The 20,387-nt window shown below is 31.1% G+C and overlaps 1 protein-coding gene across 1 annotated transcript; it reads left to right on the top strand.

The window, feature by feature from the left end:
* Positions 1-15,985: 15,985 nt before the first annotated feature.
* On the top strand, positions 15,986-18,584 carry LOC117683885 (uncharacterized). Its single transcript, XM_066073458.1, has 2 exons — positions 15,986-16,097; positions 16,795-18,584. The coding sequence occupies exon 2, from the start codon at positions 16,832-16,834 to the stop codon at positions 18,581-18,583; it is 1,752 nt and encodes a 583-aa protein (XP_065929530.1). The 5' UTR covers positions 15,986-16,097; positions 16,795-16,831; the 3' UTR covers position 18,584.
* Positions 18,585-20,387: the final 1,803 nt, after the last annotated feature.

Below are 20,387 nucleotides of genomic sequence, written 5' to 3'. Positions count from 1 at the left end.
GACCTAATTAGTTCCAACGAAATCCAAATTATTTACCCAATTAGAACTGTCATTCAGTTACAAAATTTACAGGAACTGAATTATTTAATTTTAACGTTTAGTTCATGCCTCTTTATATGTATGTATAAATACCAGTCACACATATCTTTAATTTTTATTTTTGAATCTTTTAGATAGTTATATAATGATTCTCTGCTAGCTGGCTAAAAATAAAAACACATAAAATAGCATTCTTTCTGCAAAAAATAAAAATCGTTTATAATATATAGAAGTATGTTAAAAAATCTGCAAGTGGTTAAACATAAACCCTCTTTTCAAATTCTAACTAAATAAATCACTTCTTTATAAAAAAAAAAATTACATTGACAAACATTTAATCATCATCAACTTCAAAATAAGCATAAATGTGTGGGATTTTTTTCGCACTGATGTTCTAAAAGATTATATTGTTGTTTGATCATATAACTGTTTTTGATAACATAACTTTTTCACAACATGTTTGTTTATAAGCACATGCAATTAAAGCCGGTTGAAATATGTTATACATTAATCATTTTCGTTTCTGGAATAGCCCAATGTACAAGAGGTAAATTTGTTGCATACACAAAAATAGGAAAAGGCAGTTGCTTATACAGCGATACAGTTTATGTCATATTTGGATAATTCAAATCTCCTGAGTTGTTCTTTATGTGTAAATTGTCCAACAAAATAAGCTTATGAGAAAAGAAAAAAATATCATCTAGAAACTTTTTATCAGGTAAGCTGAAAGTGCATTAGGTATTTTTTTTTAATATATCCCATTCAGCTAAACAAGGTTTATTAAATTATTTATTGTATATAAAAGCATCAATTATTTCGACCAAACACTGAACATTTTTTTAAAAGTGCGTTAACATCGACGATATCAACTCATTGGAAAAAAATTCAAAGTTCGTTGACTAGGTCCCAAATTAACGCATTTTCAAATTTCTTTTTAAAGTGAGTCATTTTTCAAAGTGCGCTGTTACATAGCTCTCTAACGAAGCGCATCCATAATTATAATAGTTTTGGTTACATGGCAATATGGGACCTCTTAGATTGAATTTTAACACAATTTTAACACATACATGCATCTGTCTTTGTTGACCAAATAAATAACTGCCATATTCAATGAATTTAAGCACTGAGTTGAAATTTAAGCACAAGTTTTTTTAAAATATGTAATTAAGTTCATGGCCAACATAGTAAGTTAAATCTGTAGACCGAAAATTTGTCATAGACATATTCATCTTTCACTTTTTTTTACACAAGGAATTTAAATACCTCGAAAAGCAGTTTAGATTTCAACACAAAGAACATTTTCTTATTGTAAATTGTGTATATCGTGATATCGCAGCCAAATTCGAATTCCCAGAAAAATCGTATTCCAACATAGGAATAAAGAAAATTATAATTTTTAAAGTTTTATTTTCATTGTTAAAATGTTACCTTTGTGATATTATTATGCCAGCATCCTTATTTATGTTGTATATATATATAATTGTTGAACTGTGCTCCCGGACCAATACAGTGATCCTTCTATTGATTGGTTGTTCAACATAGAAAAACATGATTAGTGATTAATTCTTTTTTATATATTCTAATGATCAGCAATGCGACAATTGACAAGCATTCAAAGTGAGAATTTGCATTGTTTGAATTCATATCTGCACTGATTCCTGGACATAAGGTAGGACCTTATGTCACACAGAAAGTAGAAATCTGTTAATAGTGATACCATTTTGAATAGTGTTAACTGTCAGTACCTTCGTATGATAAACAAATATTACCTTGCCTATTAACTCAATATTTAACGCTTAATTAAAGAGTAGAAAACAGTTTCATGAACTAATCTACACTTTAGATGTACACGCATATCACAATGCACAAAATGCACACACGGTATAATCTCGAATTTTTTAAATGTATATTTTGAAAAGAGGGTGTTAAATAATATTTCACCATACATTTAAATAATGCTACATGTACGCATCCTTGCTTGGGTCAAAATTTTGTTCCAAATATTTTGTTTCTATACATAATTTTTTTTATAGTAAATATCAAATTTGTTAAAGAAAAAATGATGTCAACAACATAGAAATTTATCTGTTTTCTTATGATAGCCTTATTTGATAGAACTTCCTTATTCCAACTCGACTTAGTTTTTGTCTCTAAATGTCTGTTAAGATGGTCATCACGTCTATGCCATTTTTCATGCTGTGTCGATTATCTCCGGAGATTTTGTTGAGAAAAATTTAGTTTTTGTGAGAATTTTTTCTTAACCCTATTCTTTCATTCATTTCAAGTTATTTGATCAAATTATTGCTGACAACATTGATAAAGATACAAATTTTGTCAACAAAGTCAAAAGAGTTTTTAGATTTTATTTTTATTGATAATAATCAAACATAGAAACTCTCTTTTCAACTTACATTGTACAACATCAGATTTCTGGTGTTAACAGTAAATAATAAACAAAAAAGTAAGGATTTAAGTTTTTCTTTAATAAATGGGTAAAATGTTACAACAAATAAAATTTACAAATTAAAGTGAAATTTAAATATACGTGAACGGATAAGTAAAAAATTTGAAAGTCAAAGACGTTAACCCTTCTACTTCCGATGAACCATTTAGGCAGTTATGGTGATACATGTATTTCGCATCGATAGACAAATGAATGCCACATGCAAGCTCCGGCAATACATTTAAAAATTATAATTTTCATAACTGAAGGATGAGATCCCTTCCCATATGATAATATACATGAACAGCACTTTATGTACAATTTAGGGTTAAACTGTTTGCAGTGAATTTTCAGTTAAAGGAAGTGAACATGAAAAAATTATCAAGGGCTCAAATTTGTCTGTTTGATGTGTATAATGATATCTGAAAACCGTTTAGACAGAGCTTTCCTCAGTAAAAAGATATACCACTTAGAATAACTAATTCTTGCAATCCATGAGCGCTGCCATATTGTTAAAATCATTACCTCCCTGCTGGGTTATCTCTAAGCATCTAAGAGAGGGCAGCACTGATGCTGCCGTCAGTGAGACACATTGCATTTTTACACACGTTTAGTAACAGAGATAAAATGCCATCATCAAAATGTGAATGGAAACTTGAAAGGAATGTAAAGAGTTGTCATTTTAAACAGTGTTTATGGAGGAAGATTTTGGGTCTCAGAATGATGCATTCCCACCAGCAGTTAATGTGACATGTAACTAGAATGGAATGTCCGTGGATCAGTGTTATTGTGACCTATTTTTTCTTGCACTCGGGAATTTCTTGTTTATGAGTTTGAACATTACGTGTGCTACATAAATGAGCACACAAGATGCATTGCACAGCATCCGACTTTTAAAAAGTGTCTTAGTCCTGTTATTCTTCTGACAGCATAAACAGAACCGGCGTACATATCCTCAAGATCTTATGTATTAAAAATAAATAAAAAGTAACGGTAAGAAACCCCACAAAGAAAATGAAATTACAATTTTATATTAATTAAAATTGAAATCTAAAAACAGCATTTTATTTATATAAACACTGACTGCCACCTCTCCGTACAAACGCCTGGAATGTGATGGTCTTATATTTCACAAATTAATTTATCGATTCATTTTTTGTACAAATCATAAATAGTTATCTGAGATTCATTTATAGAAATGTACTAAATCCTTGTCTTCTCATGACAGTACACAAAATTTTTCTTCACATCAAGGCATATTTTTTCTTCGTAACTTTTATCAACTCTGTACATGTATAAACACTGGCCTAGTTCCAACATTGACCCAGTCACCAGCAGCAATGTGGCTTATCTACGTCAGAGAACAGATGCATGCTGGGGAATAATGGATTGCATCCATAAACCTTTCACTGAGAGTGTTACATTGATAAAATCTCTTGATAGAAATTAACAAAAAGGTAACGGACCTCATTTTTAAGTTTCAAAAGGCTTTTAAAATTTATTAAGCAACAATTATTTTTTTCATGTTCACTTCCTTTAATCAATAATCTTAACATTTCATGTCATAAAAAGTATAATGGTCTATATAATTATTACAAACAAAATTAAAAATTAAATTATGCCCCCTCCCCGTGGCGGTTGCCGGTTTTAGATTTGCTCCTGTGTGCCTACATGTACATCATCGTGTGCACAGATTTAGAGAAGGGGTGGGAGTGAGGGGTCCAACCCCCCCCCCCCAATGAATATTCATTTATATCAATAGTACAATTTCCAAAAATTACTCCTTGGGCCCCAATGCTCTTACAGACATGTAAACGCTCTAACCCATTGCGCTTCAATGTTAGGTAACATTATTTGGGGGGGGGGCTAAATATTTAATTCATATTTAATATATTTTATTGTTTATCTCAATAGGAAGTATACATCACAATATGCAGGTGTCCTGCACCATCTTAATGCTGTTATTTACCTAATAAAATAGTGTAAGTGGATTTGAAGAATAGGTCATAAAAATACATGCATGTTACAAATAACTGATCTTTGTCTGAAGTTACGTACACAACACAGGTCTGCAGGACTCATTAGCGGGTACTAGTTTTACGCAGCTCTTCGATTAGATGGGTTCACATGTATACATACATGTATGTGTTTTCCATATGCAGAAAAGGATTAGTTAAGATCAGCTAAAGGAATTCATTATTCTGTTTTAATTGGATTATCATTATGATGTTGACCAATATAGGTAAGCAATAATACATGTAGTAGCAGTAGCACAATATAATGAGATGCCAGCATACTTAAATTCTACTTTCACTTTCTAAATGTGATCTCCCTTTGACAGCATACTGTATCATCATCTTTTGATATTTGAATAAGCTTATCATCTTTACCTATCCTATCGCATTTGTAAAGTTTCTGTCATTTTAATTGCAAAAGTTATTTTTTTTTCATTTGTCAGACTTGCACTATAGGAGTATTTCTTTCTTAATGTATTATAATGAATCAAATACAATACCTTATGGGACTGTTCTGACCCCACGAAACAGATAAATACAAAATATCTTCTAATGTCACTATGATGCATCAAATGGTGTAAAGTACATTAATGACCCCCAGGTGTTGTCTTTAACCCCCCCCCCCACCCGCCTTAATGAAATAGGAAATGATGATACACTGTATATTTTTTTAACTTCTGAGATCTGAGATCCTCATCCCTAAACTATATAATTTATTCTTGTTCTTTGTGTCATTGTGCGTAAAATTGTATATAGGTTATGCCCCCTTGGAGACACTCTGACATTCTAGAACTAGAAATAATAAATTATTTTATCTTATTCATATGTAGTGTTTGATCCATGTGGGTAATTCCTAGCCTAATGATGACACTGCTTTGTTTAGGAGACATTACAATTGCCCCAAATAGGCAAATACACATGCATATAACATTTTGTTTATAAATCTTAAAAATTGAATTAAGCAATTTCCATAATGTTAATGTGCATTAGGAGAGAAAAAGCAATCAAGAAATGATTCAAAATTTGCTACTGTACACATGTAAGAATGTATTAAGAAGACTGAATCTTTAGAACCAGGTTAGATTGGGAGGGGGGGGGGGTGAATGTGGAGTATGAACATTTATAATTTGAATCATTTATTGTTATCAATTTTAACTTGTCAATGAATACTAGTTATTGATCCCAAGGTAGAAATATGACCTTTGATCATATCTCAATAGATCATCTGTCAATTATACAAGGTGTACGTAAATTAATTTTTTTTTAAGAATGAAATTTTTTACCAGTTTATAAAAGTTTTTAGACAACCAAATTATATTTTGATTTTGATAGATCATTCGACAATTAAGGGGGGGGGGGGGGGACAATTTATGTTTAAGTTTGTTTGGGGGTGGGGGTTCTAAGTCATATATTTGACAATTTTTTAATGTAATTTAAAATAAGACTAAGCCATACTACAGTCATGAACATGAATAGTATAGAACAAAACACAAACTAATACATGTATATATACATAGGAAGTTTTACAAAACATAGATGATTGATCTATATATGTATCTGGGTTCTTAAATTGAATCATATATCATGTACATATTATATTATTGTTTCTTTGTTCAAGGTATTTCAGATGGTATGTAGGTCATGATCCCAAGTGCTCTTCCTGAAATTATCAAATATCATAAAAACCATTGAGACCCCCACCTTAATCCAAAGATATTATTAATCCAAAGATATTATTCCTTCTTAGGTCATGGCGCATCAGATCATTATGGCATGTATGTCATGACCCTAAGGGGTCATCCTGACCCCCTTAGAATCAGAAATTGTCAATTATCTTTTAAATGAATTATTGATGTTGGATGATCCTATCTCTATTTAATCTTTATTATTAAGTCTCCCGAATGAAATTTGGAGACCTATTGTTTTTGTACGGTTCTTAATTGCCTGTATCATAGTATACCAGAATTACAATACTTCAGTATTCAAGGAACTTGGTCTTTAGAAACCATAATTAACATTCAACATTCAACTATTCAACAGTCAAGGTTCACCAACTTTGGCCTCTCTTACACGGATACACGGACGGATGGATTTGTGAGCCCACCGAGGCCGCCATTACGGGCCAGCCAATAAGTGATACAAAAACTTAAATATATTTCTCTGTGAAAACTGAATCATAAGATAAACAAATGTATTGAAAAGTATTAAAATGTAGTAAAATGTTCAACTAGTTATTCTTTCTGACAACCAGCATGGCCAATCTGTGACACCTACAAAATTACAAACAACATACATGTAACAAGTGTTGTGAATGCTTATTATAGAGTTGCGCTTGTTTTGAAGATAAACAAGTCAAAACCTGTGTTTATACTGGTGTTGAAAGCAACATTTGAAAAGGATATATAGTTTTTAATTAATAATATCACAAGAAGAAGGATTTGCAGCAACAATATCATAGAGTGTTGTTTTTTTTATTATTGACAAAGGCAGTAAAGATGATTACAAGTACACACAGCTTACACAAGAACAATTTTGTCTCTTAAAATATTAGAATATAAGAATATAGGCTTAAGTCACACATTTAACTAACCTGTACACTACTTGTAAAAAAAAAAGTTTAAAATAGTTTAATATTGTTCGAATACAATTTTCCACAAATACCTCTTACTCTTACTCTTACTCTTACAATATGCATCGTAGAGATTAATGGCGTTAATACGATTGTTAAAAAAAAATATTTTTGTATAGATTTTTGTCTATAGCTCGGAATTTTGTCGGAAAAGCCCGATAAATCATTTAAGAAAAAAATATATTTAATTCTAAAATCAAAAATATTCAATAAAATTAACTTGTTTGCATATTCAATGAAATTTGTTTTTAAATTCTAATTTTTTAATTGTGTCTAGACTAAAAAAGATATCTTCATTATCAAAAAATCTTGTACATGTATAAAAACAGCATTAAAAATAGTATATAAGAAATAAAAAACTTTTATTTTTGGGTTGAGCCAAATGTTTTCAATGGAACATTTGAAATTTCTTGTCTATTTGCGTTTGCGTTTTCAACTAAAATCCAGGTGTTAAAACTTCTTTCCAAAAAATATTTTTTGTATTTTTACATGTACATATATTTGCTGTAAAGTCCATATCTTTAATTCATAGGTTTTTGACTTTTATTTGTTATTCTGCCTTAAAAAAAACTTGGTCATTTTGTGTCTGAAAAAATCATTCTTCAAATCAAACAAGATTTTAGAACTGAACTAAACTCTGTAAAATCAATCCTTTAAACCACCATAATTATGCTCCTGTATAAAAATATTTCGTTTTTACTTTGTGAATATTACTTCCCCATAAAAATTGATAAATTACCTTATTATTTAAAGTTTTTTTTTGTAAAACAGAAATCTGAATTAAGTAACGTAAGTACTAAATGGTTCAATTTTGGCAGAATCAATGTTTTTATTACTAAAATAACTATATATGTTTTAAGTCAAATTTGTCCCCAATAATTCGCCATTTTTAAAGCGTTTTAGGTACATTAATTTGTTGTGTTATTTTTTTTAGAAGAGTTGACAAAAATATGTTCTTCACCCATTTATTTTATTTATATGCACTCACACGCAGTATTTGACGTCAGAAGTGACGCTATTTTTATAAATCAATCAAAATCAGTGAACAATTGACATATTTCTTATCTTTTTTCGAATGCGAAATGTAGAGCGACTTTCTGAACAAGATCAAACTTTTTGTCATTTATTAGTACTGTAAAGATAAATCTAATCTTTGGTGAGAATATTTTGTTTGTTCAAGCAATCGCTAAATATTTTGATGAAGAAAAACTGCTTAAAAACAATCCATTTCATGCTAAGAAATACATTAAATGGCGGGAAAAGGTCACGTTTGTGATGTCATATAAATAAATTGTGGGAACTTAAGTCAAAGTGAAAATAATGGAAAAACTTTAAATATATATATATATATATATATATATATATATATATATATATATATATATATATATATATATATATATATATATATATAACAAACAGTAAAATGTTCATTTAAGGGAACCATGTTAGTCCTTTTATCTATTGGGATGATTTTCCTTAATGTCCATTGGTTTTAAATCCTTTTAATTTCTGACTGTTATGGCTAGACATCTCATCTAAACATACTGAAATTCTAATTCAATAAATAAAGCAAAGGTTGAGTTATTCCACTTTAGTTTCCATCTTGTGCGGTGAAATATATCTCTTGAAAATGTCTTACTCCCGACCCAAACAATTTCAGTTTTTGTGTAAGTAATTTTCAGTCCTGACAAGTCTGCGAAGTAATCTAAAACTCTTATTATTAAAAAATATTAGTCTATGATTAAAGTGAACCAAAAAAATAAGAGAGGTCAGGGGTAAGAGAAGACAGAATATTTAGAAAGCTTTTATTCTATTCCATATATAACAATTCCTCTGATATCCCTATTCTTTCTTATTAAAATCACTAAAATCTCAGTTCCTTTGAAGATTATAGTCAGAAGTTAATCCATTTTGAGAAACACATGATTTGGTTCAAATGTAAAGGATTTTTATCCAGTTTTTATTTATAGATGGTCCAACTCTAATAAAATCAAGTGTTTCAAAAATATTTTTTTAAGATAAAGTATCAAATGGTTTCTCGAAGTCAATAAGCATTAATAATCCTGGTATTATATGTGGGTTAGAATAATTGATCAAAATAAATATGAGTCTTATATTTCCTAAAATAAACTTCCTCTGATAATCCAGTTTGGTTTTTGTTTATTAATTTATCTAAGAATGACTAAATTCTATTTGAAATGCACCCTGATGACAGACATTTTGTCAACAACAAATAGGAGACGTATTGAACGCTATTTTTTTTAAAGAAATTTTTGTTTTCCAGCATTCGGTGAGCAAGTAATAATTTCTAACTTATTTGGTTCTGAAAATGCAGTAGTTCATTTGAGTTATTAATTGCTCTTGTAATAAAAGCCCCCCCCCCCCCCCCACACACACACACAGAGACAAAAAATTCACTCGTATTTCCGTTTTTAGGTCCTAGACTTTTATAATTTTTCATGTTTTGTTTTAAAAAATTGAAAACTTCTGTGATTGTTACAGGGCCTTCGATATTATCTGATTCTTCTTTGTTTAAGTTGGGTATATATATTAATTTTTTTTTAAATATATGCTCTGTGTCTATTATATCCTTTCTTATATAAAGTTTCTCACAGAATTTCTTTGTTTCACTTTTAATTTCTTGTTGATTTCTAATAATTGATCCATTTTCCTTCTTAATTACCAGTATTTTTTTTTAGCAATATAGCTTCTTGATTCTAAATTAGCCAAATATTTCGTTGAATTGTTTCCCTGTTCCATCAATTTGCTTTTGATCGTATACATTGACCTTTTATTTAGTAGTCCTATTTGTTTTTACTATTTTTATATATTCTTTTTCAGTTCATAGAAAGTTGTTCAATTTTCATATTCCTTTACCTTTTAGAAATTCATTCTTTTTTATGCATAAAACAACTGTTCTGACCAATAACTATTTTTGATTTTAATCGTTGGTGACATATTTTTTAATGTATCTGATATAAGAAGAAAATTAAAAAGAAATTAGATTTGGGTTGTTTTCACGGAAACTGTCTTTTAGGTTTAAAATTTTAATTAGTCTTAATACCTCAAGTCTTGATTTTGGATTATTTAAGCCTTTGTAGTTCACTGAATCTAAATTTTTATTAAAAATTGAATTAAAGTCACCTCCAAGAACAATGTGTTGGTTCGTAAAAAGATTCTCAATAAGTTTGTATAAAATGCAGGCGTATCCCAATTTGGGCTATATAAGTTTAACAATAAAACATGTTAATTATAAAAAAAAAATCAAGAAAAAGAAAATTGCCATCATATAGTTATAAGTGTTTGTTGTTGATGCAAAAAAATATATATAATGTATAATTTAACTCATTTTAAACATGTGTGCTAACATCTATTTTTTTAAAATTCGAACAATTTAGGGTTTATTTATTTTTAATTTTGGTATTTTTAGTATTATGATACTTGGTTTGATTCTTTTTCCTTTTTGGTGAATATTGTCATCTGTGAAGGTCCTAATTTAAACGTTTCTTGATATGCAAAGTACATTATATGGAGCATTTGCATAAACAGTTATGGATTTGAACTGTTTCAATTTTTTAATGTAATGCATTTGATGTTGTCAATATATCTATTTACTATGGTCCCAGAATGTAATTGTTTTAGAGAATAATAATGCAATACACCGATCTTTTAGACAAGTTTTAATGCTTCTGAAGAAACTGAATGACAGATGATTACCTCTATCTTGCTTTTCGAAAAAGAAAATAACTTCCAAGTGTCTCAAATTTCTATCATGAACCGTTTCTAACTCATATACAAAGCCAGATTTAGAGAATGACAACTAGACGTTGCTATAAATTGCAAACGAAAGTAATGTTATGAAAACTTAAACAGGGTTTGTTTATAAATGCTCTTTTGAAATTATTTCGACAGATTAGAACGAAACCATTTACACCAATGTTTCTTGCCAGGCAAATTATACGAATTTCGTTCATAACACTTTTATAGCACTTTTTTAAAACAAAATTGTGTATGATATCTGATACATGTAAATGTCAAGCTGGAAAACATTAAAAGTACTGATGTTCTCATGTTTTAATTTCACTTGTTATTCGATGATGAATGACCAATATAAGATCTTTGTATTTCACATTTTAGAAAGAAAAACCATCAACCGTTAGATCCTAATGATAGGAACCTTACGCAATCTTGTCGCAACTATAATAAGAAGTTGCATTTTACACAAAAATTTTCATTTGATAAAATAAAACCACAAAATCAGGTGGAAAATCTTTTAAAGTTGGAAGCAGGACTGTTTAATGTCTTCAATTCATAACTTTTTACTTGCAACGTTAAAAAAAAAACGAGTCGAAAAGAAATTTTAAAAATAATGTACGAGAAGAAATAAGAATACAACAATTAAATGAAGTATTTTAAAAAAAATCCTAAATTCAGATATGCCCAATCGTTGCGAGTATATAAAGCAAGAAGAAAGCACGTACGAAGGAATTTTTTTTTAATCTTGAATAAATATAGTGGTAAATAAATGAGGTTTAAAAGCATGTATGGATAATGAAACACGTCTTTTACGATAGATTGAGGTTGTGTCCCAGTAATAATGTAAACTAACCTACAGTCTTGCACATTCTTTGCAAACATGTATAATTAAAGATTTGAAATTATTTTCTGACCAGTTAATTATTCATATACGTTGCAAGAGATCTGATTTGAGTAATAATGTGTTCTTTAAGTAAATGCACACGCGTCAACTCTCGTAATGTTAAAGAAGCTTCTGATTACTTCCTCCTTAAGAGCATTACTGGAGCCAAAAAATGTCCTAAAATTCATTATCGAAAGCATTTGAAGACTTTTTGTTTATTTGCATTTTTCAAATCCAAACAAAACATAATTTCTATTAAACTGATGTCAACTTTTTTTTTAAATATTATAATCACTCTCTTTCCACACCACTTTCATTTATACACTCATTCAGAAATCAAAAGTAAATAAACCTGAGGTTGTATATTAGATGGGTAAAAAATGCATGTACTGTAATCACAGTCATAGGAGGTAGACATGCCTGTTTATTAATTTCTCATTTCAGTGACCTTGATTGTGTTGATATAGGAAAAGAGGGACCTGATATCAATTAATTGTTGGAAAATCGAAAAGTTGACTATATATTCATGTACAACATGTTCAAATCATTTAGCAAACGCATTCACTTCCATTGCCAATAATACGGCTTGTTTGAAACAATTGTTTGAATATTGGTTTTATACGTAATCCTTTTTTAAATGTTTAAGCAGCAAATATGGAGATAAGTGTAATGTGTTTAAATGCTCTATCATACAAAATAATTAACACAACCTCAAAATTCAATGTTTATTGTCCTTTTTCCACTTAGTCTCCGAAATGTCAAACAATCAGATTATCTGTCTAGTAGTAAATTAGTAACAAGAGGCCAACTGGCCTTAACGGTCACCTGAGTAGCATATAACCCATACACAAACTTATCGAGGAGTCTCATATATATGCATTTGAGATTAATTAGGTTTCTTTCTGGAGTAGAACAATTACATGTATAAATTTGTAATGCAACCACCTCTCTGCCTGAAATATTTCAAAAAGAACTGTAAAATTTATAATTCTGGCAAAGAACTTAAAGATCTGGTGTACAAAATCATGAATTCAGTTTTCCTTTCAGGTGTGTGAGAATAAAAAAGAAAATAATTCTTTAACATTTTATGCTTAAGACCTATACATCCATTTTCGTCCTGGCCTAGAGTCAAAACCCAAACTCCAGGGGACATGAAAATTAAAATTTCAGTAGGGGATTTCCTGGTAAATATAATTATAAGTCAGTTTTTATACAGATGTGTGAAAATTAAAACGAACATTTTTAAACATTATATGCAATAACACTATATTGCCATATTGCCCCCCCCCCCCCCCCCCGATGTCCTGAACCCCTGACCCAAGGGCCATGAATTTCAGTTTTGGTAGAGGAGTTAGTGGACATCATAACCATGTATTCAAAATATATATGGGAGTAGAGAAGAATATATATATATATATATATATATATATATATATATATATATATATATATATATATATATATATATATATATATATATGGGAGTAGATAAGATTTAATACATTTTAACCCTTTGACCATATTGGCCCTCCCTAGACCTAGAGCCTGAACCACTGACCCAGGGGTCATGAAATTCACAATTTTAGTAGAGGGCCTCATGTATATTATGATCATCCATTTAGTTTTTAACAAATATATATGGGAGTAGAGCAGAAGATTTTCAAAGATTTAATACATGTTAACTATAATGCCATATTGGCCCCAACCTAGAGCCTGAACCCCTGAGCCAGGGGTCATGAAATTCACAATTTTAGTAGAAGGCATCATGGACATCATAACCAGACATTTAGTTTTTAACAAATCTATATGGGAATAGGGAAGAAGAGTTTCTAAGATTTAATACATCTTAACTATATGGCCATATTGGCCCCACCCTAGAGCCTGAATCTCTGATCCAGGGGCCATGAATTTCACAATTTTGGTAGAGGGCTTCATGGACATTATAACTATGCAACCAGTTTTTTCCTCACATGTGTGGGAGAAGAGAAGATTTTTGAAAACTTTGTTTTTTTGCATATTTGGCCCCACATGTGTCGCCCCGGGGGTGGTAGAGCCATTTCACAATTTAGATTCCTCTTACCATAGAGATGCCGCACACCAATCAAAGTACTTAAGTACTGACGGGAGTTGATTTTATCGATTATCATTTATTCAAAATTAACGATATGTGATTTTGCATGGCAAGTAGTATCAGTAATCGAAACATTTCTGAGAAATTCTATGGATCCAGGCAAGATTGAACTCTTGTCTTGTTCAACCAAACACTCGGCTGCCACTGTTTATCTTCGACAAGCAAGAGAGACTCTGTTTGGTCGGATATTAACGGAGACAGCCAAGCGTCTGGTTGAACGAGACTACATTGAACTCTAGCGTAGGAATATATGCGACTTTAAAAAATATCTTAACTGTTTGTACAATTAAAAATCTTATTATTTTCATGGTATTAATAAATAAGTTTTCTTGAAAAACAATGCTTCAGAATACATAGCATCGAATTTATCGATTATTTTCAAGAACTAAGTGTTGTCAGCGGTATTGATTTGTGCTTAGGTCCAAACACTGTTTCACTTTCGCTTTGCCCGAGTAAGTACATAGGAGAGTTGATTAAAATCAACTTCCAAAAATGGTAAAAATCAGCTTTGTAGTTTTTAAGAAGTTAAAAATGTAAATTGCTAACGCACGACGCACGACGACGGACGAAAACGGATAGCAATAGGTCACCTGAGTTTACTCAGGTGACCTAAAAATGAAATGTAAAGTAGAACAGGTTTTCAATGTCTTTGTATTATATTTTCTGAATCTCTTTTTGGATAATATTTCACTTAAAACCCGTAAAGCACAACCAATGCAATGCACAGATCGTATTAATATTGTCATAAATTATTGCATAAAAATATTTAATATTGTTTCAATGTGTATGCTTTATATGCAACATATCAATGAAAAATGTGGAATGGGACCTTTATTTAATATGATATTGATGAAACTTAAATTGAAGAATACTTAAGGCATGATCTTTGATTCAACTGATAGAGACTGACTGTAGGAAATATCTCACCAACGAAGAAAATCATTATGCAGCAATATCTCATTCGGCATCCGGAATTACATCAGAACAAAATGATTATAGAAGGAAGAAGCTGAAAACTTTTAGTTTGTTCCCTGTCCTAGATAAAAACAAACTTTAACGTTGGCACAGGGTACATGCATACCTGTTCATACATTAAAAAGTTTTAATTATGAACGAAGAAGTAATAGAGATCAGTGGATCTAAAATGATCTTGCAATTCTAGAAATTAGTAGAAATACATATTTTAAGATGATTTCAAACAATATTTAACTACAGACGATCACACATATATAGTTAGTGGTGAATTATCACGACACCAACGATAAAACTGTTAATATAGTAAAGAATAGAACTAAAACGATAGTAAAAGTAATCAGACTCAGGATTTTATGGTGATTTTGTTTGTTTGTTTTTTTGTTTTTGTATTTTTATGTTATCAGGCGACAGGGCGATAATTCCGCTTTGTTCGTTTCAAAAACATTTGTTTTTGTAATCAACAATTTTTAAATGAAGAAACCGATTTATAAAAATGATAACGCAATTGCAGAAGTCATATGTTTGTCGTGATTTAATATTTCTGTGCGCGTACATAATGAAAGAGAATGAAGTAGAAGCTGTCAGCATTACAATGTTCTTTTGATTGATTTAATTTTGATCCAAAAAATCTTAATGATAGTCATTTAACGCTCTTTATAGCGTTTAAAAATCATTAACAATTTTCAACCATACTTCTTAGCAATGTATATCGCATAATAATTTTATTTTCTGAATAAAATGGAATTTGTCTTACATTGAACAAAGATCTTGCATAATATTCATCGAGCTTAATTAAAGTTCATAGGAAGTTTTTATTAATGTTTTTGTAAATTTCCAGTCATTCAGTTACCTTGAATATTTCATTAATCTCAAATTATCCTGTTTTATTTTCTAAACAATTGTGAGAATTAAATACGTTTATATTATTTAGCAAGTATTAAATATGCTACAAATTTAACAGAAATATATGTTTACATTATATTTATTATCTCGAATCAAAAAGATAACAATGTTTACGAAAGACTGTAACTTACTGATTATAGGGAACAAGAACGAAATGTAATCAATAATAACTAAGATAAACGCGCTTATATCATTTAAAGGTATCATGTTAATATCTAGTCAAAGCTAATATTTCTAAAGTCACCTGACGATTTGAGACACTTCACCCAACCAGTATACAAACATTGTACCAGAAAGGGATATCGCCAAGGATTGCATAGGTTTGTACGTGTACATTGTAAATCATTTGTTTATGAAACCATATTTCAAATATTCATTAATTTGTGTTAGTTTTTTTTTTACTTTTAGTTCGCCCAATCTAAATTTTGTAATAAGTTTACAAGTTTTTTCTGTTTAAGTCGTATGTTATCTGTACTTTTATTGAGGGTGGACGGGAAAACTCAATACTTGCATTATATTTTTTTTTATTTTGCAATAGAGATATTTTACATTTTTTTTTTCATTACAGTTTTTGTAAAATTGGCCCAATTCGTAAAAGCGAGAGAAATGAAACTACATATCCGTTCGGAATCAGTTTTTGTAATTTTACCATTTTAAGATGTTGCGATTAGATATTGCCCTTTTTGAATTTTTTAAAACGGTCTTCGCATTTCAGTTATATCAAGGTGTACTGTCATGCACATTTATATTCCTATGTGTGCTGTACCACCTTCATATTTCAAATGTTTAAATGCTTAAACAAGATTAATGTCAACTTTCATAATTAATTGCAAGCAATAGAAAAAGTGGTTATTTTTGCACTGGAAACTGTTGGTAGGTTTTGACATGAATCATAGTTTTAAACCCATTGGGTGGACATGAAGATTTCTATGGCGAGTATGACTAAGCTTGTAATCAAGTCTCAATTTTACAAATTAAATGCACACTGTTAAATGTGTTTATTCAATATATTTTCAGACTAAATTTCAAAGGTATATGTGTAATCTGCAAGGCCATGTTATCTTTGCACAACATCAAAGATGTCATACGATGTCACCTGTGTGATACACCTGTCCCTCTTCTGTACTGTGACGTTTGTCATATCAACCTATGTAAAGTATGTGCTGCAGATCATCTCTTGGACGATTCGGTGGAACATAAAGTGGTGCCAATTAAGCAAAAACATTCGTCTCATTTGTATCGTAAATTGACGACTGATGCCAAAAATCAATGTGAAATGCATAATGAACAATGTGAACTATATTGTAAACAATGTGACGTTCCAATTTGCAGCTGTTGTTCATTATCTAGTAAACATTTAGGGCACGATAAATTTGGTATAATTGAAGCGTTTAAAAGCAAAACAGACGACCTACAAAGAGATTTGCAAGAGTTAGAAAAAAGATTGCTCCCAAAATATCAGGATATTGTCTCAAGTATCAAAGTTCAATATGATGATCTTGAGACGAAATCCAAAACTCTGATAAAAGATATTCACAAACAAGGAGCAGATTGGCATAAAGAAGTTGACACTATAATCAACAGAAAAAAATCTGAAGTTAGTGAAATGCAAAACAAAAACATAGATGCCCTAAATAAACAGGAGTATGATATCACTCTAATTATTTCTGAAATAACACAGATCATTGGTGATCTGAAGGAATTGCTGGAATCCAAGGATGTTTACAATGTTTCTGCATACAAATCCAGGAATGCTGAATTCAGAAGACTGCCCACCGAAATCAAATTTACCGTTCCACGTTTTATTTCCGAGCAGATAAACACAGAACAACTCTTTGAGCAATTCGGCTCTTTGTCAGGGTCTCCCCTTACCACAGAATTCGAAATACCAATACAGACCTCTCTAGCCATGCCCTCCTCACCAGGAAAGCCTTTTCTATATGATCCACAGATAATCGCAACTTTGGAAACAGGATATGACAATCTAAACCATGTCACATGTCTGTGTGACGATGAATTATGGACACAAGGCAATAGTAACATCATGAAACTTTACGATCTCCAAGGAAACTTACAACAGTCAATCAAAACTAAATCTGGAAACAACCCTTACGACATAGCTGTGACAAAGGATGGAGATTTAGCTTATATTGATTCCAAAGATAAAACTGTGAATCTAATTAAGAAAACAAAGATGCAAAAAGTTTCAAGACCACGAATGCGCAGATGGCGAAAAAAGGACACACAAGAAATACACAAAATGATTGAACTTAAGGAGTGGAAACCCCTCCGTTTCTGTATTACCAATTCCGGCGACTTCCTGATTACCATGACATGTGATGATAAACAAGAAACAAAATTGACGCGGTACTCGGGATTTACAGAGAAACAAAATATTCAATTTGATGACAATGAACAGCCTCTCTATTCATATGGTTCTTACATTGTATATGTAAGTGAGAATAGAAACCAAGATATATGTGTTGCAGACAATAAAGCTAAGACAGTAGTTGTAGTTACTAAAGCTGGTAAACTCAGATTCAAATACACTGGTCCTCCTGCTAATGCAATTTCCAAGGAGTCATTTGACCCAATTGGTATCACTACAGACAGTCAGGGGCGAATTCTGACAGCAGACCATTGCAACCATCGTATCCACATCATCGATCAGGATGGACAGTTCCTCCGCTACATTGACAACTGTGATTTTCGCTATCCATGTGGTTTATGCACGGACACAGCAGACAATCTCTTTGTGGTCGAGTTTGTCAGAGGTCAAATAAAGAAAATCAGATATTACGTGTAGAGAAGTTTAACGAATTTATCGACAGTGAAGTATTGCTGTTTTCAAAAGATATGAATGCGAAGTACAAATTTAAAGTTTAATAAATTATTGGTCAGGAATGTTTTTGAATTATTATTGTTTTACTTATACCAGTAATTGACTATAATCATATAAATGCCTTAAATATATTATATTATTATACTTTCATGTTAAATACTGAAATCTGATTGGTTTAGACGCAGTTGATAATCCGTTCTTTTACCCTCAGCGTTAGCAACGCACTTGACAGCGGGTAACACTATATAAATAGTGCCTGTTTGGGAGGGTAACAGTTGAAATTGACACCCCGAGGAAACCATTGTCAACCGACGCGAAGCGGACAATGGTTTTCTCGGGGTGTCAATTTCAACTCTTACCCTCCCAAACAGGCACTATTTATATACTGTTTGTTCTGCTTTTAAACAGCTTGGAAAAAGTGTGCTAAGTGAGCTAGTCTTTCTCAACCAAGCTGACAGGCCTAAGGCTTTATTTGTAACAATTGTATCAGTTTTGTTTGTGGTTCAGGAGCTGAGAGGCTGGTCACAGTAAAATGATAAAAAAAAAATGACGTCACCTAAATGACCTAATTACCGCAAATTTGCAAACAAATGAAGATATTCTCATTTTTGCTCTATATTTTGCATTCGGATGTATAGAGCGCAGGTCTGCTCAAGTGCGATTTTAACATATGTTTTTCTTCAGATAGTTATACATATTATACTAAAAAATGGTACTTAGCAAGCCTGCGCTCGATGTTTCCCAGTCGAAAAACCATCGGAAAACAACCATATTTTGCTACAAAACATCAATTTATCAAAATAATGCAATCTTCATGACGTCATTGCTACATTATGACGTCACTGTGGTGATAACCTTTTAAACCTTTATTTCCAATATGATTTTAATTATCTTTCACCATATTTTAAAGCTCTTTCTAAAACTTTGGTTTTGGGGGTAAACAATGCATAAAACCGCACATTTAAGTATTGAATCCTTATTTTTTGAAAGATATAGTCTCATAACTGCAACGGTGTGTGCATACAAATTGAATAACGCGCGTTAGCGCGTTATGAAAATTTGTTTGCACACACCGTTGCAGTTATGAGACTATATCTTTCAAAAAATAAGGATTTAATACTTATATTTACATTTTTTTACCTTCTTGCCTTGGACGCAAATGCGAATTATACCTCAAATTACTGTATTATCCTATTGGTAAGTTCAAATTAATGGAAGAGCCACAGTAACAGCCACAAGCGTGATATTTAATTTTCGCTTGTGACGTTGTATTTAGCAGCGTTCAACGTTTGTGACGTCACAATTAAAACTCGTGATTTAACCTTTTAGTACCCTGTCTGTGTTACGGTGCTACATCTGCAGTACGCGGGCATGTTAAGGCTTCCCGATGGATTTTACAGCGATATGTAGAAAGTCACTTGTCAGTACTTCAACGATATGACGTCATAATTAACTTTGACGTCACGATCTGCAATCCTGTCGATAGTTCTCAGGGAATGTATCTCAACGTTTAAAGTGAATTATTGCAAACCAGTATAATACCGCACATTTCCTTTACATAGATGCTGCTGTTAATGCTAGACGTACAGAATTCATTCATATTAAAAACCCGTATCAAATAGTCGGCAGTTTTAAAGCTTCGTTTTAAGTAAAAGACTATTTAAAAACTAGTGGTTTGGAGACTCTCCCTGTTACGTGTAAACAAACGAATGACGAAATTTTAATGCATGTTAAACCAGCTTGGCGCAGGTGAAAGATCAACACAATT

The sequence above is a fragment of the Magallana gigas genome, chromosome 10 (genome assembly GCF_963853765.1).
Source record: "Magallana gigas chromosome 10, xbMagGiga1.1, whole genome shotgun sequence".
Lineage (NCBI taxonomy): Eukaryota > Metazoa > Mollusca > Bivalvia > Ostreida > Ostreidae > Magallana > Magallana gigas.
This window is presented reverse-complemented; position numbering and strand designations above follow the sequence as displayed.